Source organism: Ahaetulla prasina, chromosome 2, assembly GCF_028640845.1.
Source record: "Ahaetulla prasina isolate Xishuangbanna chromosome 2, ASM2864084v1, whole genome shotgun sequence".
Taxonomy (NCBI): domain Eukaryota; kingdom Metazoa; phylum Chordata; class Lepidosauria; order Squamata; family Colubridae; genus Ahaetulla; species Ahaetulla prasina.
Genome location: NC_080540.1, coordinates 31,692,739 through 31,718,009, shown reverse-complemented (window position 1 = coordinate 31,718,009; position 25,271 = coordinate 31,692,739). Strand labels below are relative to the sequence as shown.

The window sequence follows — 25,271 nt, the reverse complement described above, 5'->3', positions numbered from 1 at the left end:
TCACAGGGAATATGCTCCTGTAAAGCTTGTATCAATCCTGGATGGTTAGAAAGCTGGTAAAAGTAACAAAGAGTTAGACATCTTACAGACGTTAGCTAGAAGTTAGGAACAGAGATGGCCTGGAACAGAAAGAATGTGTATTAGATCAGGGGTCTCCAACCTTGGTCCCTTTAAGACTTGTGGACAGCAAAGCTGGCTGAGGAACTCTGGGAGTTGAACTCCACAAGTCTTAAAGGGACCAAGGTTGGAGACCCCTTTATTAGATAACACCTGAACCATTCATTAGCCAAGGCTTTGGAATAGAGACGACTACAGACCAATAGAAATTATAGAACAATTGTTAGATCATTACTAAAATGTTTAGTAGATGATATTTATTACACATCCTGCCTTATCCCGCCTTCTGCTTTAGTGAAAATGTATAAAGCTTTCTTAATTCTATTGCTCAAGGTTCCTTGACATTTTGGCCAGGACCGCTTTTCTTGCAGCGCTTCAATAAAAGGAAACAAAACCTGCAGCTCATGTCTAGTGTTCCTCATTGGCCTCGGCACTAGGCTCACACCCTTATTGGGGACACCACCATTCTCCTTTTTTATGGGTGCAGAGTCAAGATAGGATTATTTTGTGTCTCTTGAGTAAAAAGAAGACAGAATTCCATTTCTTGCCTGCTCCTTGCCCCGCCCGCCCCTGCAGGGATACAACTTTCTCCAGATTTTCTTCAATATGGAGCGTTGCGGATAGGTCTAACCTTGTTAAAAGCACTTGGATTGAAAAGGCTTCCCGATCAGGGTGGACATGACAAACACCTGGTCCCCATCAGAAATGTACCTTTCTTCCTTCTTTGCATTAGTACCTGCAATGTCCATACAACCCACCAGGAGTTCCCTCTGCAAAGAGAAAGCAACATCCATGCGCTTCAGCATTGAACCACTGGGGGCCACAGGTAGATTCCAGAGGAGGGTGAGAAGGAAGTGACATGTTTAATCTTGCCTCTCTAGGGCAGCGCTCTCTCTCTCTTTAACCCTTTGAGTTTTGCAGTTGGTAAAATTGGAGGAAAGTCTTGAAGGGAAGAGATCCAGCTGTGGTCCTGGGTGACTGGTGGATGTTTTCCCATTCAAAGGAAGGAAGGAGGTTCTCACGCTGAAGAAGTAAGAAATATATTCCTTCATCCAGGTTCAATCTTCTGAGAGCCCAGATCCCATGTTTCCCTGCCACCCTTTCTATGCTCTTAACAGGCAGAGGGCGGGGTGGGTGGGTGGCAGACCTCCAGACAAACTGTTTTGCCTCCAGTTGTGTTGCCCCCAGAAAGAAATCCAGATCCCCAGGAAGAAGGAGGGTAGGAGGAGAGGGTGGCAAATCACAAGCAGGAAAGAAGAAAAGTTTTAGAAGGAAGGAGATGCAGAAGATTATGCCTGCATTCTTACTATGTGCTGGATGACACTAAAATAGGGCTTGGATCCTCTGCAGTTCAATTTGTCTTAGGAGGGTAAGGGAACCAGGCAGGGGTGGGCTTCAAATATTTTAGCAAGGGGTTCTCTGCCCGGTTGCTGGGTAGATGTGGCCATGATGGGCATGGCCTAGTCAGCCTCCTGCACGCGGGGGTGGGGTGGGTGTTTTTTCCTCCCTGGGCTCCCGAGGTTTTCCTCAATAGAATAGAATACAATTTTTTATTGGCCAAGTGTGATTGGACACACAAGGAATTTGTCTTGGTGCATATGCTCTCAGTGTACATAAAAGAAAAGATACGTTCATCAAGGTACAACTTTACAACACAATTGATGATCAATATATCAAGCCTCTGGGAGGGCGGAAACAGCCTCCCCAAGCTCCAGAGGCACTCTGGAGGCCAGTAGGCCCATTTTTCGTCCTCCCCGAGTCTCCACATGGGCCTTGCACTAACCTGCATCCAAAACAGGCAGTGTGGTGACTCCTGGGAGGGGAGGGGCAGGATGTGTGGGGCCAGCAGGAGAGGGATTTTGGGGTTCTCCGAACTGCACAGAATCTTAGCTAGAGGTTCTCCCGAACCCCCAGCAGCCCCTCCTGGAACCAGGAAATCATCTCAATTTACGTTCCTTCATGCCGTTACTATTTGGGCTTAAGGCATGTTGTTGTGAACCTGCCTGCCTATAACAATGTAATTTGACTCTTAAAAAGCAAACCCTGAAGAAAGGGAAATGGAACATCCTAACCAACACTCACTTTGTTGGATTTCATTTTATATGAACTTTCATGGTTTGTTAATGTGTTCGGGGATTGGCATGTTGTGTGAACCCTGCCTGCAGGTATATAGATATAAAATATCAAAGTTGGAAGGGACCTTGGAGGTCTTCTAGTCCAACTCTCTGCTTAGGCAGGAAACCCTACACCATTTCAGACAAGTGGTTATCCAATCTCTTCTTAAAAACTTCCAGTGTTGGAGAATTCACAACCTCTGGAGGCAACTGTTCCACTAATTAATTGTTCTAACTGTCAGGAAATTTCTCCTTAGTTCTAAGTTGCTTCTCTCCTTGATTAGTTTCCACCCATTGCTTCCTGTCCTACCCTCAGGTGCCTTTGAGAATAGTTTGTCTCCCTCTTCTTTGTGTCAGCCCCTGATATATTGGAACACTGCTATCATGTCACCCCTAGTCCTTCTTTTTGTCAGACTAGACATACCCAATTCCAGCAACCGTTCTTTGTATGTTTTAGCCTCTAGTCCTCTAATCATCTTTGTTGCTCTTCTCTGCACTTTTTCTAGAGTGTATGTGTATTTCTTGGTTTTTAAAAAGCATGCCCTTCATTGGGGGAGAAAGAAATAGAAAAAAAAGTGTTCTGAAATGCATTTATTCAGTGCATTTCATCCCAATTTTTGATGAGGGTCAAGCCCACAGTTTGCACACACACACAATCACACACATAAACTAACTGCTCAGTGCCACCATAATCCTCCACTAGCTCAGAAACATACTTCCTGCCAGGAGTAGGATTATTATTGAATGGTTAAACGTACCACTTTCTAATTCTTGGCATTTATTTGGTTTTTGGTCTCAGATACGTAAACTGGAAGCAATTTGTACAGCCTTTCATAGAGCCAAATTTCTCTTCAACAAAGAAGGCTGAATTGTTTGTTCTGATCAGTCCTGAGGCTAGATTAATTCTCCAATGAATGAAAAAGCATTTGGAGATCCTCAAGATTCCTTCAACCTATTTGGAATTGTGTAATAGGTCAGAAAAAGAATGGAAAGCCATTTACCAAATGAGAGAATTGGAAAAAGCCCTTCTAGTGCTCAGTCTGGGAGCTGTGAGGAGATCTGGGCAAGATCTGGGCAGAAGATCTTGGAGGAGGAAACCATCATTTCACAAGTTCAGCCCTGGAACTTCAGGAGCTTCCAATATCAGGAGGATGAAGGTCCCCGAGGACTTTGCAGCCGACTCCACTACTTCTGTAGTCGATGGTTGAGACCAGAAAAGCACACAAAAGCGCAGATGCTGGACCTGGTTGTTCTGGAGCAGTTCCTGGGCCTTCTGCCTCTGCAGATGAAGAGCTGGGTGCGGGAGTGTGGAGCAGAGACCAGCTCCCAGGCGGTGGCCCTGGTGGAAGGCTTCCTCCTGAGCCAGGCGGCGGAGAAGAAGGAGCAGGTTGAGTTGCAGGTGAGATAATTTCATCTCAGGAGCCTAGCAGGGGTTTAAATGTAATAAACAACGTGTCTGAATTCTATGCTCCTCATTACCAGTTCTCTGGCATTCATAAGATTTCACTAATTTTTGAAGGTCGTTGTTCCATGATCCGTTCTTAGAAGAAAGATTTGGGACAGCCTTTTCTTTCTTACTTTCCAACCTAACTGATGGACATTGGGTGCTTTTAAGTGGTGTTGAAAGAACAGAAGAAGAATCCATTTCATGGTGTGTGTGTGGTCCTTTCATTCTTTTTCTTTTCTCTGCTTATATTTCAAGTCCTTCGCTGTGGAGAACAGAGATCCTGAGGGAAAGAGGCATCTATCTGATACCCCTTGGGAACTGTTTTCCTTGAGGACTACTCAGCATGACACAAACCAAGAAACATCCAGAGGTAATACAAGACTCCCATTCCCCATAGAGAACTCAGCTTTCTCATCCTCTCTTATATTTTTGCTATTATAGCCCACCTCCTCCTATTTGATTAATTTTGCATTTTAAAATTCTGTCTCCCTCACAGGGAAGAATAGAGGGAAGCTGACTCTTCCTTATGGTGAAGAGGAAACAATGGCTGAACTTCCAACTCAAGTAAGAGAAGGAAAATTATTTATTAGATTTGTATTCTCCCTTTTCTTCAAAAAAAACCAAGCTAGTGTACATTGTACTGTCTCCTTCCATTTTTTCCCTCCTGTTTGGGATGTCTTTATTTTCATGTCCCCAAGCAACAAAACTTCAAATAAGATTCTTATTAGGATTTTTTTTGACCAATACTTTAAAAAAGTATTCTTTTTTTATATTTATACTCCATACATTTCAATGACTATTTTTTTTACAAAATCCTTCACGATGCCCATTTTTTTGGTCATTCTTTGACTTGATTTATGCAAGGAAGCTTTTTAAAAAAAGACGTAATATTCATACTGGCACATTACCATTTTAAAAAGCTTTAAAATGGTGTTAAAATACAGTGTTCATCCTGTATTTTACAAATACAATGTTTACATTACAAAGACATAAGAAAAATAAATTCATCAGATTAAAAGGTAAGGTAAGTTAAAATTGATGGAAAGTGGTCATATAGAAAAAGCTTGGTACAAAAATTGTTTGGAAAGTCCCCTTTGGCTACACAGGTTAAGAAATGTTCTCCTTAGGAAAAGTTATGTTTCTTTGTCCCCCGTTCAGCCAATGGCTCAGACGATTAGCAGTTTCCTTGCTATATGAAGAGTTTTGTGTCTCTGGGTATTGATGGCACTTTACCAAATCTTCAGTGGTAAAATTCAATTTTTTTTACTACCGGTTCTGTGGGCGTGGTGTGGCTTGGTGGGCGTGGCAGGGGAAGGATACTACAAAATCTCCATTCCCACCCCACTCCAGAGGAAGGATATTGCAAAATCTCCATTCCCACCCCACCCTGGGGCCAGCCAGTGGTGGTATTTGCCATTTCTCCGAACTACTCAAAATTTCCATTACCGGTTCTCCAAACTGCTCAAAATTTCCACTACCTGCTGGATTTCACCCCTGAAGATGTTCCAATACAAATACACACAAACACTTCCTTCTGCAAACATAGGAAGGATTAGAGTCATTGATAGGTGATGTTTCCAAGGCCCACCTGCCAACTGATTCTCTCCAGATGTGAGGGTCTTTTGATTTTATCAATCAAGATGATAAAAGCTGCATAAAATATTTTTTTCAGGCAAATGCTTTTTTGTTTTGTCCATTTTCTCATCTCAATTCTGGAATCCTACTAAGCATAGAACTTTAGTGCATAACTTTGTTTTGGGAAATTCTAAAGAATAGGGCAGATCTTGCAGTCCTTCCCAGGCCTATTCTCTTATTTTTTATTATTTTCAGGAGGGTCTTGTGTCCTTTGAGGAGGTGGCTGTTTATTTCTCTGAGGAGGAGTGGTCTCAGCTGGATCCTCACCAAAAAGCTCTGCATTCAGAAGTCATGCTGGAAAATTATAGAAATGTGGCTTCTCTAGGTAAGGTTTTCTATTCTATTCATCAAGACATGATGTAGTTAGATGCCACAGGCTGTTTCTTATTTAAAAAATCTCCAATAAAGGAGATCTCTTGAGAGGGAAAAGAAAAAGATATGCTGTTCTACTGCTCCTAGTGTGGAAACAGATCAATGGCTTTCTACTTAGATGCATCCTGTGCCATTTGTCATCTGTTGAGTTTTTCTATCTCTATTTAAACCTGTCAGTGAGAAAGTAATTCCTTGGTTTGAAGTAATGCTAAACTCTGTTACAGAGATTTCATATTGTTGGGGCCAGGTGCTTCCATATCAGTACTATGAAAGATTGCAATTCAATTAATTTTTTGCCTTAATGGACTTTTGTTGCATGGGCCCAGAGGCTGAAGATGATTGATAAGACTTTACAACAAACAATGTCCAGAATCAACAGCATAGAAAGTCTAGAATCAACAGCATTTTATTGAGCATCAGACAAAGTTTATATAGTTTCTCAGTTTCTCATTTCTCACCTAACATACGTGTTACTTCATTATTGGTTAATTGGTCTCCAAGGCACAATAATTGGTTAGTAATTACACCATTGGCTTTTCGTGAGAATACGTGTTCATGCTAGAAAGCAAATGCAACAGTGTTTCAGGGCTACAACTTTGTTTCATCCTGTATTCTTGTATATGCTGGGAACGCTGTTTAAATGAGGTTTGCCATCCAAGATAAGAGCGCTACCCGCATTCCAAAATGCATACATGATGAACAACAAAATGTTAGCCCTTCACAAACCCTTCAGACTTTGCTTCCATTTCATTTCTATCCTGTCTTGGAATTAGGGCAAACTGGTGCCATTTTTCTATTGCAAACATGCTGCTTAGGGTTAATGCAAGAACTCTTAAGCTTTTTTCTCTGCAATCATGTGATCTTTGGCAGAAAAAAATCAAAACACAAATGGAAGGTAGGTTTCTATAGGAAGAAAAAAATGACTTTCAAAATTAATTATCAGAGGGCTTTTCCGGAATTGGCCCACTTCCAATAAATCTTAGGTTTTCTACAAATGCTTTCTTGGATGTTCCTCCTGGTTCTTAAATTAAAATTTTGTTTTAGATGTTTGAAAGCTTTGGTGTCTCATGAATAGAGATATTATAATTTATATACCCTACCATTGTAAGTATACAAATATGCAATATATGGGAATTTGGCACAATATCAGAGGGCAATTCGTATGACTTCTGGAAGACTGACCTTTTTTCTTAACTTTGCTAACATTTTTATTTCTCTTTTCCTTTGAAGGTAATAATGGGCAGGAGAATAAAGAATCAATTGAACCATTCCAAAAGTTCAGACTTGGGAACAGAACAGAGAAGCCTGCAAATCAAATGGAACAAGAAAGGCAGGAAAGAAACCTGTCAAATAATTGGAATAAGGAAAGCTTATCTTCAGCTGATGCTCAGTTGCAAGGCTTTCTTGACCAACTAGGAAAAATAGAGAAAAAATATATTGGGAAAGGTGTAGAACTATTCAAAGACGTATTAGATGTAAATGAATATTATCCAACCCAAGCCAAACCAGAAGAGTATATATGCAAAGACAATGGGAAAAAATACAGTGGGGCTTTTACTCTTTCTAGAGAAAGAGTGACATCTCATAAAAGAATACACGTAGGAGAGAAGCCATTTAAATACATTGAGTGTGGTCATCTTACTTCCCATAATAGAAGACATATAGGGGAGAAGCCATATAAATGCATGGAGTGTGGAAAGGGCTTCAGCCAACACAGTAATCTTATGTCCCATGAAAGGATCCACACAGGGGAGAAGCCATTTAAATGCATGGAATGTGGAAAGCACTTCACCCAAGGTGGTCATCTTACTACCCATACAAGGATCCACACAGGGGAGAAGCCATATAAATGCATGGAGTGTGGGAAGGACTTCAGAACAAGCAGTAAACTTGCATCTCATCAAATGATCCACACAGGGGAGAAGCCATATAAATGCATGGAATGTGGAAAGGACTTCAGAACAAGCAGTAAACTTACATCCCATCAAAGGATCCACACAGGGGAGAAGTCATATAAATGTATGGAGTGTGGAAAGGGCTTTAGCCAACAGAGTAGTCTTAATTCCCATAAAAGGATCCACACAGGAGAAAAGCCATATAAATGCATGGAGTGTGGAAAGACCTTTATTTATAGCAGTCATCTTACTTGCCATAAGAGAGGACATATAGGGGAGAAACCATATAGATGCATGGAGTGTGGAAAGGGTTTCACTCAACACAGTAATCTTATGTCCCATAAAAGGATCCACACAGGGGAGAAGCCTTTTAAATGCATGGAGTGTGGAAAGCACTTCACCCAACGTGATCATCTTACTGCCCATACAAGGATCCACACAGGGGAGAAGCCATATAAATGCATGGAGTGTGGAAAGGGCTTCAGAAGAAGCAGTGATCTTACATGCCATCAAAGGATCCACACAGGGGAGAAGCCATATAAATGCATGGAGTGTGGAAAGGACTTCAGAACAGGCAGTAAACTTACAACCCATCAAAGGAGCCACACAGGGGAGAAGCCATATAAATGCATGGAGTGTGGAGAGACCTTTAGTTCCAACAGTCATCTTATTTCTCATAGAAGGATCCACACAGGGGAGAAGTCATATAAATGTATGGAGTGTGGAAAGGGCTTTAGCCAACAGAGTAGTCTTAATTCCCATAAAAGGATCCACACAGGAGAAAAGCCATATAGATGCATGGAGTGTGGAAAGACCTTTACTTATAGCAGTCAACTTGCTCCTCATAAAAGGATGCACACAGGGGAGAAACCATATAAATGCATGGAGTGTGGAAAGGGCTTTAGACAACACAGTCATTTTACTTATCATAGAAGGAGCCACACGGGGGAGAAGCCACATAAATGCATGGAGTGTGGAAAGACCTTTAGTTACAAGAGTCATCTTACTTCCCATAGCACGATCCACACAGGGGAGAAGCCATACAAATGCATGGAGTGTGGAAAGACCTTTCGTAGCAACGGCCATCTTACTTCCCATAGAAGGATCCACAAAGGGGAGTAGTCATATAAAGGCAGAGAGTGTAGCAAGACTTTTACTTAACCGGAATCAAGTTGCTGGTAATAAAAGGATCCACACAGGAAAAGCCATACAAATCCTTGGAGTGCAAAAAGGGTTTCAGCCAAACTAGTAATCTTACTCCCCATAAGATCCATAGAAGGGAGAAGTTATCTAAGTCTTGGACTGTGGAGAGCGAGCGACAGGAGGGGGAATGATGTAATTTCCCATACAGAGATACATTTAGGTGAGAATCTTATGTTAATTCTAGATTTAATTAGTTAAATCCATGGATTTTCTTTTCAGAAGTGAGTTTCCTGCTCCTTAGTTGTTTCTTCCCCCTTGATCACACGCAAAGTGTTTAAAATGTCCTCCTTTTCACTAATAATCTTAGAATTGTTTCACCCTTCCTTCTCATTCCTTAATACATTCTCATTTTATTAAGCAAACATATGTTCTTTATCCTCACAAAAAGTTGGAAACAATGCACCAGAGAAAATCAAAATTACAATCCAAAGACAATTCAAGTTTCATCAAAGTTTAGAGTGTGGTGGAATGTAATACTGCGTTGTCCTGTTGAATAATTGTGATATTGAATTAAAAGTGACAAATAGGAAGATTTTTACTTTGAATTTTTCATTACTTTCTCACTTTCTCTTTTTGTCCCTAGTTGGGGATACTCAGGAAAATAACAATGAAAGTGATGCTTAACATTGGAAATGATCAAGCAGGAAAGGTGACAATTGGAAATCAGTGGGGACCAAAATAAAATAATATGAAGTTAAGAAAAACTATTTCAGAAAACTATTTCTGGTCCTCCTATCTCGACACAGAGAAATGAAAAAGGGAACTGCTCTGGGATGCAAAAAGACCCCAAAATAATCAAAGATGCATCCACGGTGTACAACTGAGACTTGAGGCACCCAGTATCTATGCAGAAGCATGGAATGTTATTCAGTGAAAGGCCTCGTGATTTGAGAAACTTGTCACCTGCAAATCAATGTGTAGCATGTGGAAAGAGCTGAAAGGATGAGGAATTCCCTTCTCACAAAAGGAGCCAGAGTGACAAGTTCCAAACAAGGTTTTTAAAAAGAGGTTTGCTGCAGCTTTGAGTTTTGGTTTTGAAAAACAATTTTCAAAATTTTCTCCTGCTGTGTGACTTAGTATCTCTCACAGTTTGCTTTAGCTTAGCTCTCCAAAAACAGAGGAGTCACTTCAGATATATCTCCTTCTCCTTCCTGCAGCCTGTTGTTGTTGGATGAAATATCCATCTGGTTCAGTTCCAAGCGGGGAGAAAGACTGATTGGAAAGATGGAAAGATGGTTTAATGATGAAGCAGAGCCCTCAAGCACATGGCCCTGGTGCATCTGACCACACGAGTGGAGAGTGAGGGTTATTTATACCTCTCTTGGGCCTTGCCCTTGAGCTTCCTGTTCCGGCAATTACATTGTTGTGATTAGATAAAACAATTATGGACAGTCCACTCCAGTAAGTCTGGGAGAAACCCTTAACTGTGAATCATTGTCAGTCCATCTCTGTTCAAATCAGTGATTGGATTTCTAGAAGCCCAAAAGTCACTCATTTTGTCCTGGAGATATGAAAAATCACTGGACATCAATAGTACACCAGGCTCTGGGCCAACAGATAACCTCCTCCAGCAATTCCATGTAGATCTTGAAAAGTAAAGATCCCTGGTGGAAGCAGAAAATAGATGTCTCTGGAGAATTTTTTCTTCCACCATCGCTACCTCAGGAAGGAAGAGAAGCACTGCAAATAGTGCATTCCCTCAGAGATGTTGCCGTAGAAAGCCATGATCAGTTGTACTGAAAGCCATTGAGACATCAAGGAGGGCTGTACTCTATTCCATCTCTCTCCATAAGTGAAACATAAGTGCAACTAATGCAATGTATCCCAGCCAAAAGTATTCCTACTCTAAGGCTCTCCCCAATTGCCGAGCATCAACAATTCAAGCAAGCCAAGTCAGGAACCCGCCTCCACCAAGCCTATTGGAGCTCTGTGATATTGTGGTGGAGTGTAATCACAGAATCTTATTTATTTATTTTATTTATTAGAATTTGTCAAACAAAAACGAGAACAAGAATCAAAGAATAAAAATACAGTGACAGGGATGATAGGCACGTTAGTGCACGTATGCATGCCAGGGGTTCTGACCAGTTCTGGAGAATCAGTAGTGGACATTTTGAGTAGTTCAGAGAACCGGCAAATGACTGGCCCTGCCCCGATCTATTCTCTGCCTCCTGAGTTCCAGCTGATCCGGTGGAAATGGAGATTTTGCAGTAATCTTCCCCTGGAGTGGGAAGGAAATGGAGATTTTACAGTATTTTTCCCAGGGGTGAAATCTAAAAATTTTCCCTAACGGTTCTGTGGGCGTGACTTAATTGGTGGGTGTGGCTTGTGGTCAGATGACTGGGTGGACGTGGCCAATAACAATAAATAATAAAAATAACAAAGTATAAAAAACAGTAAGAGGTACCAAAAACCAACTTTCACACTTTACACACACGCACCACAACCCAACTGACACACACACAGAGAAAATACCACATACAGCTTTCTGAGATTTTGTGTGTTTGTGTAGTTAAGAGTGAAACACTACCTCAGGGAGAAGGAGAAGCACTGCAAAACAGTGCATTCCCTCAGAGATGCTGCTGTAGAAGGCCATGATCAGTTGTACTGAAAACCACTGAGATATCAAGGAGGGCTGTTCTCCTCCATTCCAGCTCTCCATAAGTGCAACTAATGCAATGTATCCCAGCCAAGGAGCCAAAAATATTCCTACTCTAAGGCTCTCCACAATTGCAGAACATCAATAATTCAAGCAAGCCAAGTCAGGAATCCGCCTCCACCAAGCCTATTGGAGCTTTTATTTTATTTATTATTATTATTATTATTATTATTATTATTATTATTATTATTATTATTATTATTATTATTATTATTATTATTATTATTTATTCGATTTTTATACTGCCCTTCTCCCTAAGGACTCAGGGCGGTGTACAGCCAGAATAAAAAACCCAAAAACAATACAATATACAATTAAAACAAAATTAAAAAACTTATTATACAATTTGGCTGAAAAACATTAAAACATTTAAAATTCTAAAAACCCATTAAAATTCATATAAAATTTAGAAATATAAAATATAAATTTAAAATACAACAAAAATTTAAGCCAGCCCCGCGCGAATAAATAAATACGTTTTCAATTCGCGGCGAAAGGTCCGAAGGTCAGATATTTGGCGTAAACCAGCTCTGTGATATTGTGGTGGGGTGTAATCACAGAATCTTATTTATTTATTTTATTTATTAGAATTTGTCAAACAAAAAGGAGAACAAGAATGAAAGAATAAAAATACAGTGACAGGGACGATAGGCACGTTAGTGCACATATGCATGCCAGAGGTGGCTCTCAGCAGGTTCTGACCAGAGAGAGAGAGAGAGAGAGAGCTGCCAGGGGCGAGTGGGGCAGGGAATGGGCTCCAGGAGGAGATGGGGATCCAGTCTCCCCCACTGTGAAAGGCGCTTTCGCTGTGCTGCAAGGCGCTGCGAGAGCAGCAGGCAGACCATGGAGGGGGTATTGGGTCTTCACCCGGCCCCACGCCAAAGGAAAGCCAGCCGGGGCTTCTCCTTCCACCCCCCCACCACCACTCAATCCTACTCCATGACAAAGGAGTCGGTGCACGCTGGAAACGCGTGTTGCAGCGACGTCGTCTAACCATCCGGCGCTCGCCCGAAACCCCCCGCGCTCTGCTCTGACGCCTCTGCTGCCCCCTCCCCACGGCCCCAGCCACTGCTGCCCGGCGAAGGCACAGGAAAAGAAAACAAGCAAAAGCATCCCAGGCGCTGGGGCTCAAGAGCAGCGATTGGGGAAGACGGCGAACAGCGTCCCACTGCGAGAGCAGGGCCACGCCTCTCCGCCGTCCAACTGGCCAATGAAGGCACTTTTGCCGGGCCATCTCCCCACCCACTCATCCACGGCACTTGGCGGGGAAGGGGAGCTCTTTCCCACGCCGCCCCCTTCTTTTTCTTGGCCCTGACGCCACCCCGCAAGATGCACTTTCAAAGTCTTAAAGTCATTAAGAAAGCTCTCATAAGAAGTTCAATTCTATTCATAATTTAGTTTAACTTGGTGTAATTACAAACTTGGTATTTAAGGTAAGCTTAATACCTGCAAGATTTTTAAATATATTTCATTACTAGTCCAAACTTGAGGATGTAATGGAAAATAATGCACAAAATGAGATGATCTTGAATATTTGTTTTCATCATTTTCATTTTTTAATCTACCATTGGTGACTGGGGTGTGTTTTCATTAAAACAGATGCATGGCCAATCAGCGTTTGACATCTCTTTCCTTATTATTTTTCCCATATAACAAAACATTGCTGTCATTTGATACTAGATTTTAGTAATGAAGTTGTTATGAAGCAGGAAACAGCACCAGAGTGTAAACAAGACTAAGTGACCACTCTGTTTTAAAGGATATTAACTAATAGCAGATAAAGGCTGACATGCAAAGAACCAGATTATTAACAGTCTGAATCCTGGCTCACCATGGTGTACAACTACAAACTGCCGTTAGTAAAAGTCTTCCTAATACATTTCAATCAAACCACTTTTTACAGTCTTCGGTTCCAATCACCCAGTTCCATATATACTGTAAATAAATCAGAAGTTGCAAAGGATTCATAAATTATTACCTCAAAAATAATTCAGACAAAAATGACATACCTCACCATGGAGCCGTTTCAAAGCAGAGATGATAAATTGTTTGAAATCAACAGGATTTAAACTAATGCCAGCTTCTTCAAACTCCCTACAATTCGTTTTTTGTAAAAAGGTTTATTAGTAAGTATAATATGCCTCTAACATGTTAAAGCTATACACAACTGAGCAGAAATGGAATGGGAGTATCTTAAAAAAGGGATTTGAACTTACAAATGGATCTTCAAATAATGGTATTCAGAAACATTCTTCAGGACTATTCTGTCATAAACAGCAGGCTTGATGCCCTTATTTTCATCGTCAAATTCAGACATCATAAGATGCCCACTTCTAAAAGACAGAACAGTCCATTCTGACATATTGCCAAGTCCTAAGCTCAAAATCACAAACTCTTAATTATGATCAATTGTCACTTGCACATTAAAAATATATGCACTGGCAGGGAGGGGAACTGTCTTATTTTTCATTCTATTGGTCCACTAGGCAATCTAACCCAGGTTGCATAAATTTGTTAGTAGTTATTCCCACACTGGCCATAGGTGAGTCCAAAGAAGCAAGCTTACAGAGTTAGAAGAAGAGTGAGAGTGTGTCCATAGCTTAAGATTCAGTCACAGGCATCTCTTCAATTGAAGTGATCTGGTGATACATTATCTCTGATCCAGAACAAGAAGCATCTTAAGCTGTCAAGTTGCAGGGCACCAACCCTTTCAGGCAAGCCAGATCAGGAATCGGACACCACCAAGTCTATTGGAGCTCTTTAATAAAGTTGCAGTATAACAGAATCTTGAAAGCCCGTCAAGAGCTTCCCATTCATGGGCTGTCCTCTTAAAGCAAGGTTATGGCATACGCTTGAAAAAAGACTGGGAAGCCTGTAATTGTGGAATCTATCTGCCAAGAACAAAGAATGCTTATTCACAGGGAATATGCTCCTGTAAAGCTTGTATCAATCCTGGATGGTTAGAAAGCTGGTAAAAGTAACAAAGAGTCAGGCATCTTGCCGAAGTTAGGAACAGAGATGGCCTGGAACAGAAAGAATGTGTATTAGATAACTCCTGAACCATTCATTAGCCAAGGTTTAGGAATAGAGACGACTACAGACCAATAGAAATTATAAAACAATTGTTAGATCATTACTAAAATGTTTATTAGATGATATTTATCATCCTGCCTTATCCCGCCTTCTGCTTTAGTGAAAATGTATGTATGTATGTATGTATGTATGTATGTATGTATTTATTTATTTATTTATTTATTTATTTATTTATTTATTTTGTCACAACAATATATGTAACTATCATACAGAAAGGTTATATAGTATATAAAGGTATAGAAGAAAAGAAAAACAATAGGACAGGAACGGTAGGCACGTTTGTGCACTTATGCACGCCCCTTATGGTCCTCTTAGGAATGGGGTAAGGTCAATAGTAGAAAGTTTTTGGTTAAAGCTTTTAGGATTATGAGAAGAGACCACAGAGTCAGGTAAAGTATTCCAAGCACTGATGATTCTGTTACAGAAGTCATATTTTTTGCAATCTAGATTAAAGCTGTTGACATTAAGTTTAAATCTATTGGTTGCTCTTGTATTATTGCAATTAAAGCTGAAGTAGTCTTTGACAGGAAGGACATTACAATAGATGATTCTATGAGTTAAACTTAGGTCTTGTCGAAGGCGACGGAGTTCCAAGTTTTCCAAGCCCAGGATTTCAAGTCTAGTGGGATAAGGTATTTTGTTGTTTACACAGGAATGGAGAACTCTTCTTGTAAAATATTTCTGGACACGTTCAATTGTATTGATGTCAGAGATATGGTGAGGGTTCCAAACAGGTGAGCTGTATTCTAGAATTGGTCTAGCAAATGTTTTATATGCTCTGGTTAGTAGTGTAGTGTTTTTGGAAAAGAAGCTACCCAAGATTAGGTTTACAACTCTTAGAGCCTTTTTTGCTATGTATTTACAGTGGGCTTTGGCACTTAGATCATTTGACATGAAAACTCCAAGGTCTTTAACGGGATGGGGGTCATCTTCTAAGGTAATGTCCATCAAGCAAGTACTTAGTGTTTGGGTTCTTTTTTCCTATATGTAAGACTGAGCATTTGCTGGTTGAGATTTGCAAAGATGTATAAAGCTTTCTTAATTCTATTGCTCAAGGTTCCTTCACATTTTGGCCAGGGCCCCTTTTCTTGTAACACTTCAATAAAAGGAAACAAAACCTGCAGCTCATGTCTAGTGTTCTTCATTGGTCTCGGCACCAGGCTCACACCCGAATTGGGGACAACACCATTGTCCATGTTTATGGGGTGCAGAGTCAAGATAGGATTATTTTGAGTCTCTTGAGTAAAAAGAAGGCAGAATTCCATTTCTTGTCTGCTCCTTGCCCCCCCCCCAATGCAGGGATACAACTTTCTCCAGATTTTCTTCAATATGGAGCGTTGCGGATAGGTCTAACCTTGTTAAAAGCACTTGGATTGAAAAGGCTTCCCGATCAGGGTGGACATGACAAACACCAGGTCCCCATCAGAAATGTACCTTTCTTCCTTCTTTGCATTAGTACCTGCAATGTCCATACAACCCACCAGGAGTTCCCTCTGCAAAGAGAAAGCAACATCCATGCGCTTCAGCATTGAACCACTGGGGGCCACAGGTAGATTCCAGAGGAGGGTGAGAAGGAAGTGACATGCTTAATCTTGCCTCTCTAGGGCACTGCGCTCTCTCTCTTTAACCCTTTGAGTTTTGCAGGAGGTAAAATTGGAGGAAAGCCTTGAAGGGAAGAGATCCAGCTGTGGTCCTGGGTGACTGGTGGATGTTTTCCCATTCAAAGGAAGGAAGGAGGTTCTCACGCTGAAGAAGTAAGAAATATATTCCTTCATCCAGGTTCAATCTTCTGAGAGCCCAGATCCCATGTTCCCCTGCCACCCTTTCTATGCTCTTAACAGGCAGAGGGTGGGGGGGGGAGACCTCCAGACAAGCTGTTTTGCTTCCAGTTTGTGTTGTCCCCAGAAAGAAATCCCCAGGAAGAAGGAGAGTATTCCAAGGGAGGCAATCATGCCCCATTCCTGAGAAAAGCTCAGTAGGGGGAGAGGGTGGCAAATCACAAGCAGGAAAGAAGAAAAGTTTTACAAGGAAGGAGATGCAGAAGATTATGCCTGCATTCTTACTATGTGCTGGATGACACTAAGATAGGGCTTGGATCCTCTGCAGTTCAATTTGTCTTAGGAGGGTAAGGGAACCAGGCAGGGGTGGGCTTCAAAAATTTTAGCAAGGGATTCTCTGCCCAGTTGCAGGGTGGATGTGGCCATGATGGAGGCTGGTAGGCCTGTTTTTCACCCTCCCCAAACCTCCGTGTGTGCTCTGCACTAACCTGCATCCCGTGTGGGGACTACTGGGAGGGGAGGGGCAGGGTGGGCGGGGCCAGCCAGGAAAGGGATTTGGAAGTTCTCCGAATTGCACAGAATCTTAGCTAGAGGTTCTCCCGAACCCCCAGCAGCCCCTCCTGGAACCAGGAAATGATCTCAGTCTAGGTTCCTTCAACCCTTGTGTTCCACACAAACTTCACCACATGCCGTTACTGTTTGGGCTTAAGGCACGTTGTTGTGAACCTGCCTGCCTATAACAATGTAATTTGACTCTTAATCATCTTTGTTGCTCTTCTCTGCACTTTTTCTAGAGTGTATATGTATTTCTTGGTTTTTAAAAAGCAAGCCCTTCATTGGGGGAGAAAGAAATAGGGGAAAAATGTGTTCTGAAATGCATTTATTCAGTGCATTTCATCCCAATTTTTGATGAGGATCAATCCCATAGTTTACAACGCACACACAATTGCACACAAAAACTAACTGCTCAGTGCCACCGTAATCCTCCAAAAGCTCAGAAACATACTTCCTTCCAGGAGTAGGATTATTATTGAATGGTTAAATGCACCACTTTCTAATTCTTGACATTTGGTTTTTGGTCTCAGATACGTAAACTGGAAGCGATTTGTAGACAAAGTTCTCTTCAACAAAGAGGGCTGAATGGTTTGTTCTGATCAGTCCTGAGGCTAGATTAATTCTCCAATGAATGAAAAAGCATTTGGAGATCCTCAAGATTCCTTCAACCTATTTGGAATTGTGTAATAGGACAGAAAAAGAATGGCAAGTGGGGGAACTGGAAAAGGCCCTTCCGGTGCTCAGTCTGGAATCCACGGGGAGATCTTGGCAACAACTGGGCAGAAAATGCTGGAAGAAGGAACCATCGTTTCACAAGTTCAGGCTTGGAATTTCAGGAATGTCCAATATCAGGAGGATGAGGGTCCCCGAGGACTTTGCAGCCGACTCCACTACTTCTGTAGTCGATGGTTGAGACCAGAAAAGCACACGAAAGCGCAGATGCTGGACCTGGTTGTTCTGGAGCAGTTCCTGGGCCTTCTGCCCCTGCAGATGGAGAGCTGGGTGCGGGAGTGTGGAGCAGAGACCAGCTCCCAGGCGGTGGCCCTGGTGGAAGGCTTCCTCCTGAGCCAGGCGGCGGAGAAGAAGGAGCAGGTTGAGTTGCAGGTGAGATAATTTCATCTCAGGAGCCTAGCAGGGGTTTAAATGTAATAAACAACGTGTCTGAATTCTATGCTCCTCATTACCAGTTCTCTGGCATTCATAAGATTTCACTAATTTTTGAAAGACTTTGTTCCATGATCCGTTCTTAGAAGAAAAATTTGGGACAGCCTTTTCTTTCTTACTTTCCAACCTAACTGATGGACATTGGGTGCTTTCAAGTGGTGTTGAAAGAACAGAAGAAGAATCCATTTCATGGTGTGTGTGTGTGGTCCTTTCATTCTTCTTCTTTTCTCTGCTTATATTTCAAGTCCTTCGCTGTGGAGAACAGAGATCCTGAGGGAAAGAGGCATCTATCTGATACCCCTTGGGAACTGTTTTCCTTGAGGACTACTCAGCATGACACAAACCAAGAAACATCCAGAGGTAATACAAGACTCCCATTCCCCAAAGAGAACTCAGCTTTCTCATCCTCTCTTATGTGTTTGCTATTATAGCCCACCTCCTCCTATTTGATTAATTTTGCATTTTAAAATTCTGTCTCCCTCACAGGGAAGAATAGAGGGAAGCTGATTCTTCCTTATGGTGAAGAGGAAACAATGGCTGAACCTCCAACTCAAGTAAGAGAAGGAAAATTATTTATTAGATTTGTATTCTCCCTTTTCTTCAAAAAAAAACAAAAACAAGCTAGTGTACATTGTACTGTCTCCTTCCATTTTTTCCCTCCTGTTTGGGATGTCTTTATTTTCATGTCCCCAAGCAACAAAACTTCAAATGAGATTCTTTTTTTAAAAATTTTTATTTGAACACATTAAAACATTAGACAAACATTTGACATTTATATATATATAAATATATAAAACATATATATATATATATATGTTTGATATATATATATATATATATATATATATATATATATATATATATATATATATATATATATATATATATATATATATATATATATATATATATATATATATATATATATATAGGTCTTTGGTTGTTCGGGTTTTCTCCCGTGTAAAATTGGAAGTGTCTTGGCGACGTTTCGACGAAGTCTCATTCGTCATCTTCAGGCTTCAGCTTCGTGCTTCTGGGAGCAATGTGTGATCGCAGCTGTTTCTTCCTTTTAACTGCTAGTGGGGGTTTGAACTGATTGGGTGGGAGCTTGGCTGTGCTCTGATTGGATGGGGTTTTCTGTGCTCTGATTGGCTGGGGGTGTGTCCTGTGTTGGTGGGGGCTTGGTTGTGCTCAGTCTAATCTGTGCTGCAGGGGGATTTGAGCTGGTGAGCTGCACTGCTGCTGTTTGGCTTCGTGTTCGTGGTCGTGCTACATCTTCGTAGTGGGTGTCAGTCTGCTGCATGTATGGATTGGAGGGGTTTGAAGTGGCTAATGTTGCAGCTGTGGTCTGGCTTCTGGTCCTTGGTCGTGCTTCCTGATCAGTGTGGGTTTGGGTGTGCTTTCTGGGTGGATGTGTGGTGGTGACATCCTGTGTGGACCTCGTGAGTGTGGGTCTGGTGTCATTCCTCGTGTTAGGGACACGTTTGTCAATAAGGGCAGGTTTCCAAATGGCTGGTAGGCGGAGGTATCATCTCGTTTGTTCATGCTGTGTGGGCGTTTTTCTATCTCGATGGCTTCTCTGATTATTCTGTTGTTAAAGTGTTCAGTTTTGGCGATAGTTCTGGTCTTTTTAAAGTCAATATCGTGTCCTGTGATTTTAAAGTGTTGGACCAGGGAAGAAGTTGGTTCCTCTTTTTTGAATGAGTTCTTGTGTTCTTCAATGCGTGCACTTATTCTTCTGTTGGTTTGTCCAATGTATGTGGTGGGGCAGGCGGTGCATGGGATTTCATATACTCCTTGATTTTCTAACTCAATTTTGTCTTTGGGGTTTCTTAGGATGGTGGATATTTTTTGGTTTGTGCAGAATGCTGTCTTGATGTTATGTTTGTGGAGGATCTTGCTGATTCTGTCTGTGGTGCCTTTTATATATGGGAGGAGGGCTGTGCCATTTTCTTGCTCTCTGTCTTGGGTTTTAGTGGGGGGTTCTTTTTGGATTAGTTTGGTAATCTTATTTCTCTGGAATCCATTGGATGTTAGTACGTTTGTGAGAGTGTGTATATATCTCACTATTTCTTATCAGCTATTCAGAGCGGTCCTTTCTTACTATATATATATATTTTAATCCTATTTTACTTTTTTGATCTATCTTCCTTTATTTCATCTATGTTCTACCCTATTATTCACTTTAAAAAATTATTCTTTACGCTAATTATACTCCATACATTTCAATGACTATTTTTTTTACAAAATCCTTCATGATGCCCATTTTTTTGGTCATTCTTCGACTTGATTTATGCAAGGAGGCATTTTAAAACAAGACGTAATATTCATACTGGCACATTATCATTTTAAAAAGCTTTAATACAATGTTCATCCTGTATTTTACAAATACAATGTTTACATTACAAAGACATAAGAAAAAGAAGTTCATCAGATTAAAAGGTAAGGTAAGTTAAAATTGATGGAAAGTGGCCATATAGAAAAAGCTTGGTACAAATATCGTTTGGAAAGTCCCCTTTGGCTACAAAGTTTAAGAAATGTTCTCCTTAGGAAAAGTTATGTTTCTTTGTCCCCCGTTCAGCCAATGGCTCAGACGATTATAGATACAAACTTAAGGTAAACTGCACCAAACTCGATTGCAGAAAATATGACTTCAGCAACAGAATAGTCAATGCCTGGAATGCACTACCTGACTACATTGTTACATCGCAAAATCCCCAAAATTTTAACCTTAGACTGTCTACTGTTGTCCTCACCTTCCTAAGAAGTCTGTAAGGGGTGTGCATAAGAGCACCAGCGTGTCTACCGTCCCTGTCCTAATGTCCCCATTTATTTGTATCCATTTCATGTTTTCAATTCATGCTTATAGCTATATATATATTATCTAATACGTACTCGACAAATAAATAAATAAAATATGAAGAGTTTTGTGTCTCTGGATATTGATGGCACTTTACCAAATCTTCCAATACACACACACACACTTCCTTCTGCAAACATAGGAAGGATTAGAGTCACTGATAGGTGGTGTTTCCAAGGCCCACCTGCCAGTTGATTCTCTCCAGATCAGGGGTCTCCAACCTTGGTCCCTTTAAGCTTTGCTGGCTGAAGGACTCTGGGAGTTGAAGTCCACAAGTCTTAAAGGGACCAAGGTTGGAGATTCCTCCTCTAGATGCTGAGGGTCTTTTGATTTTATCAATCAAGATGATAAAAGCTGCATAAAATATTTTTTTCAGGCAAATGCTTTTTTGTTTTGTCCATTTTCTCATCTCAATCCTAGAATCCTACTAAGCATAGAACCTTAGTGCATAACTTTGCTTTGGGAATTTCTAAAGAATAGGGCAGATCTTGCAGTCCTTCCCAGGCCTATTCTGTTCCTTTTTTTTATTTTCAGGGAGGTATTGTGTCTTTTAAGGAGGTGGCTGTTTATTTCTCTGAGGAGGAGTGGTCTCAGCTGGATCCTCACCAAAAAGCTCTGCATTCGGAAGTCATGCTGGAAAATTATAGAAACGTGGCTTCTCCAGGTAAGGTTTTCTATTCTCCAGTCAGAGAATTCAGCAAGAAATGATATAGTTAGATGCCACTGGCTGTTTCTTATTAAAAAATCTCCAATAGAGGAGATCTCTTGAGAGGGAAAAGAAAAAGATATGCTGTTCTACTGCTCCTAGCATGGAAATAGATCAATGGCTTTCTACTTAGATGCATCCCATACTATTTGTCATCTGTTGAGTTTTTCTATCTCTATTTAAACCTGTCAGTGAGAAAGTAATTCCTTGGTTTGAGGTAATGCTAAAGTCTGTTACAGAGATTTCATATTTTTTGGACCAGATGCTTCCATATCAGTACTATGAAGGATTGCAATTCAATTATTTTTTTGGCTTAATGGACTTTGCTTCCATTTCATTTCTATCCTGAGTCTTGGAATTAGGGCAAACTGGTGCCATTTTTCTATTGCAAACATGCTGCTTAGGGTTAATGCAAGAACTCTTAAGTTTTTTTCTCTGCAATCATGTGATCTTTGACAGAAAAAAATCAAAACACAAATGGAAGGTAGGTTTCTATAGGAAGAAAAAAATAAGTTTCAAATTAATTCTCAGAGGGCTCTTCCGGAATTGGCCCACTTCCAATAAATCTTAGGTTTTCTACAAATGCTTTCTTGGATGTTTCTCCTGGTTCTTAAATAAGTTTTGTTTTAGATGTTTGAAAGTTTGGCGTCTCATTAATAGAAATATTATAATTTATGTACCATACCATTGTAAGTATACAAATATGCAATATATGGGAATTTGGCACAATATCAGAGGGAAATTCGTACAACTACTGGAAGACTGACCTTTTTTCTTAACTTTGTTAACATTTTTATTTCTCTTTTCCTTTGAAGGTAATAATGGTCAGGAGAATAAAGAGTCAATTGAACCATTCCAAAAGTTCAGACTTGGGAACAGAACAGAGAAGCCTGCAAATCAAATGGAACAAGAAAGGCAGGAAAGAAACCCGTCAAATAATTGGGATAAGGAAAGCTTATCTTCAGCTGATGCTCGGTTGCAAGGCTTTCTTGACCAACAAGGAAAAATAGAGAAAAAATATATTGGGAAAGGTGTAGAACTATTCAATGATGTATTAGATGTAAATGAATATTATCCAACCCAAGCCAAACCAGAAGAGTATATATGCAAAGACAATGGAAAAAAATACAGTGGGGCTTTCACTCTTTCTACAGAAAGAGTGACATCTCATAAAAAAATACACGTAGGAGAGAAGCCATTTAAATACATTGACTGTGGAAAGCACCAAAGTGGTCATCTTACTTCCCATAACAGAAGACATATAGGGGAGAAGCCATATAGATGCATGGAGTGTGGAAAGGGCTTCAGCCAACACAGTAATCTTATGTCCCATCAAAGGATCCACACAGGGGAGAAGCCATCTAAATGCATGGAGTGTGGAGAGACCTTTAGTTCCAAAAGTCATCTTACTTCTCATAGAAGGATCCACACAGGGAAGAAGTCATATAAATGTATGGAGTGTGGAAAAGGGTTTAGCCAACGGAATAATCTAAATTCCCATAAAAGGATCCACACAGGAGAAAAGCCATATAAATGCATGGAGTGTGGAAAGACCTTTACTTATAGCAGTCAACTTGCTCCTCATAAAAGGATGCACACAGGGGAGAAGCCATATAAATGCATGGAGTGTGGAAAGGGCTTCAGCCAACACAGTAATCTTTTGTCCCATGAAAGGATCCACACAGGGGAGAAGCCGTTTATATGCATGGAGTGTGGAAAGCACTTCACCCAACGTGGTCATCTCACTATCCATAGAAGGATCCACACAGGGGAGAAGCCATATAAATGCATGGAGTGTGGAAAGGACTTCAGAACAAGCAGTAAACTTATACCCCATCAAAGGATCCACACAGGGGAGAAGCCATATAAATGCATGGAGTGTGGAAAGGACTTCAGGACAAGCTGTAAACTTACATCCCATCAAAGGATCCACACAGGGGAGAAGTCATATAAATATATTAAGGGTGGAAAGTGAAATGTTATGTGTGGGAACACAGAGGAGGAGCCAGACTTCCAATAGCAACATTTATTTAAGATAAGGATTCATTATAAATCAACATGCAGTTCCCTGCTGATAGCCCCTTTTTATAGGAAACTGTCAGCCTTCAACTAATAACTTTAAAATACCTCCTGCATTTATGCAGCAGAAGGAAAAGCCTCTGCTCGCACCTGTGTGGACATAACACCCTTCCCCCTCCCTCGGGGAAACTTCAGACACCACAAACATAATCTTCCAGATACATTGGTCTACGGCGGCTTCATGTCAACTGGCAGCTCTCCTGTATTTCTGTCGGGCCCTCACACGTCGACCGCATTCTCAACGATTCTTCAGCTACATCAGATGGCTTACAAGTACTCTCTGGGGCCTCCCCCTGGGCTTTGTTGTGGTCTACCAGCAGCCTGCAGACCTGGTAGTGGAGTCGGACAGTGAGGAGGCTGGAGAGGACCATGGGCCAGTCCTGGAGTCAGGGGAAGGCCCGGATGAGGGCTCTACGTTAGAGGCAGAGATGGGGCCAAGGCCATTTGGGAGTGATGCGTGGACTCCAGAGCCTCCAGAGTCGGATAGCAGAGAAGCAGAGGAACAGGAGGAGCCTGTTGCTAGTGCACGCATGTGCAGAGCTGCCAGAAGGCAAGAGCAGCTAAAGCCAAAGAGACGACTTGGGAGATTATTGACCCCTCCCATAAGGCTTAAAAAAGCAGCAAAGGTTCTTGGGCTCTTTGTAGGAAAGTAACGTTGCTAAATCTGTTTCCAGTCAGCATCTCTTGTTTCTGAATTTCATGGGGCTTTGCCAAAAAAGGCCTTTGGCAGTGTGCCAAAGAAGATAAAGGTTTGTGATAAGCCTAAAGGATTTTTTCTGAAGGACTTCTTTTGGAATTAATTTGGACTAAGTTAGGAATGAAGTAATTCTCAGATGTTATAATAAAATAGTTTTGTTTGGGTTTAATTGTGTCTTGTAATGACTAAGTGAGCCTAGGTCACAACAGGCATATCCCTTAGTCAGAGATGGAGAAGAACCAAACTAGTAATCTTACTTCCCATAAAAACATCCATAGAAGGGAGAAGTTAAGTAAGTGCATGGACTGTGGAGAGAGAGCGACAGGAGGGGGAATGATGTAATTTTCCATACAGAGATACGTTTGGATGAGAATCTATATTAATTCTTGATTTAATTAGTTAAATCCATAGATTTTCTGTTCAGAAGTGAGTTTCCTGCTTTACAGTTGTTTCTTCCCACTTGATCACATGCAAAGTGTTTAAAATGTCCTTCTTTTCACTAATAATCTTAGAATTGTTTCCTCCTTCCTTCTCCTTCCTTAATACATTCTCATTTTATTAAACAAACATATGTTCTTTATCCTCACAAAAAGTTGGAAACAATGCACCAGAGAAAATCAAAATTATAATCCAAAGACAATTCAAGTTTCATCAAAGTTTAGAGTGTGATGGAATGTAATACTGCGTTGTCCTGTTGAATAATTGTGATATTGAATTAAAAGTGACAAATAGGAAGATTTGTACTTTGAATTTTTCATTACTTCCTCACTTTCTCTTTTTGTCCCTAGTTGGGGATACTCAGGAAAATAACAATGAAAGTGATGCTTAACATTGGAAATGATCAAGCAGGAAAGGTGACAATTGGAAATCAGTGGGGACCAAAATAAAATAATATGA

The 25,271-nt window shown here is 40.9% G+C and overlaps 1 protein-coding gene across 2 annotated transcripts; it reads left to right on the top strand.

Annotated features, from left to right (window-relative positions):
* The first annotated feature begins 1,029 nt into the window (after positions 1-1,029).
* Positions 1,030-25,109, top strand: LOC131191913 (zinc finger protein 420-like). 2 transcript variants are annotated; one of them, XM_058170540.1, is made up of 7 exons: positions 1,030-1,148; positions 3,031-3,630; positions 3,934-4,048; positions 4,175-4,242; positions 5,509-5,638; positions 6,916-8,698; positions 22,856-25,109. In XM_058170540.1, exons 2-7 carry the CDS (start codon positions 3,217-3,219, stop codon positions 23,571-23,573), a joined length of 3,228 nt encoding a protein of 1,075 aa, XP_058026523.1. In that variant the 5' UTR covers positions 1,030-1,148; positions 3,031-3,216; the 3' UTR covers positions 23,574-25,109. The 2 variants fall into 2 exon arrangements, with proteins under 2 accessions (XP_058026523.1, XP_058026522.1); XM_058170539.1 differs by lacking the exon at positions 22,856-25,109 and having other exon boundaries at positions 3,205-3,630; positions 6,916-9,307.
* The last annotated feature ends 162 nt before the right edge of the window (positions 25,110-25,271 follow it).

Coding starts and splice junctions, on each gene's coding strand:
- LOC131191913 (XM_058170540.1), top strand. CDS start 3,217: ATGGAAAGCCATTTACCAAATGAGAGAATTGGAAAAAGCCCTTCTAGT. Junction 3,631..3,933: donor AGGAGCAGGTTGAGTTGCAG/GTGAGATAATTT, acceptor TTATATTTCAAG/TCCTTCGCTGTGGAGAACAG. Junction 4,243..5,508: donor TGGCTGAACTTCCAACTCAA/GTAAGAGAAGGA, acceptor TATTATTTTCAG/GAGGGTCTTGTGTCCTTTGA.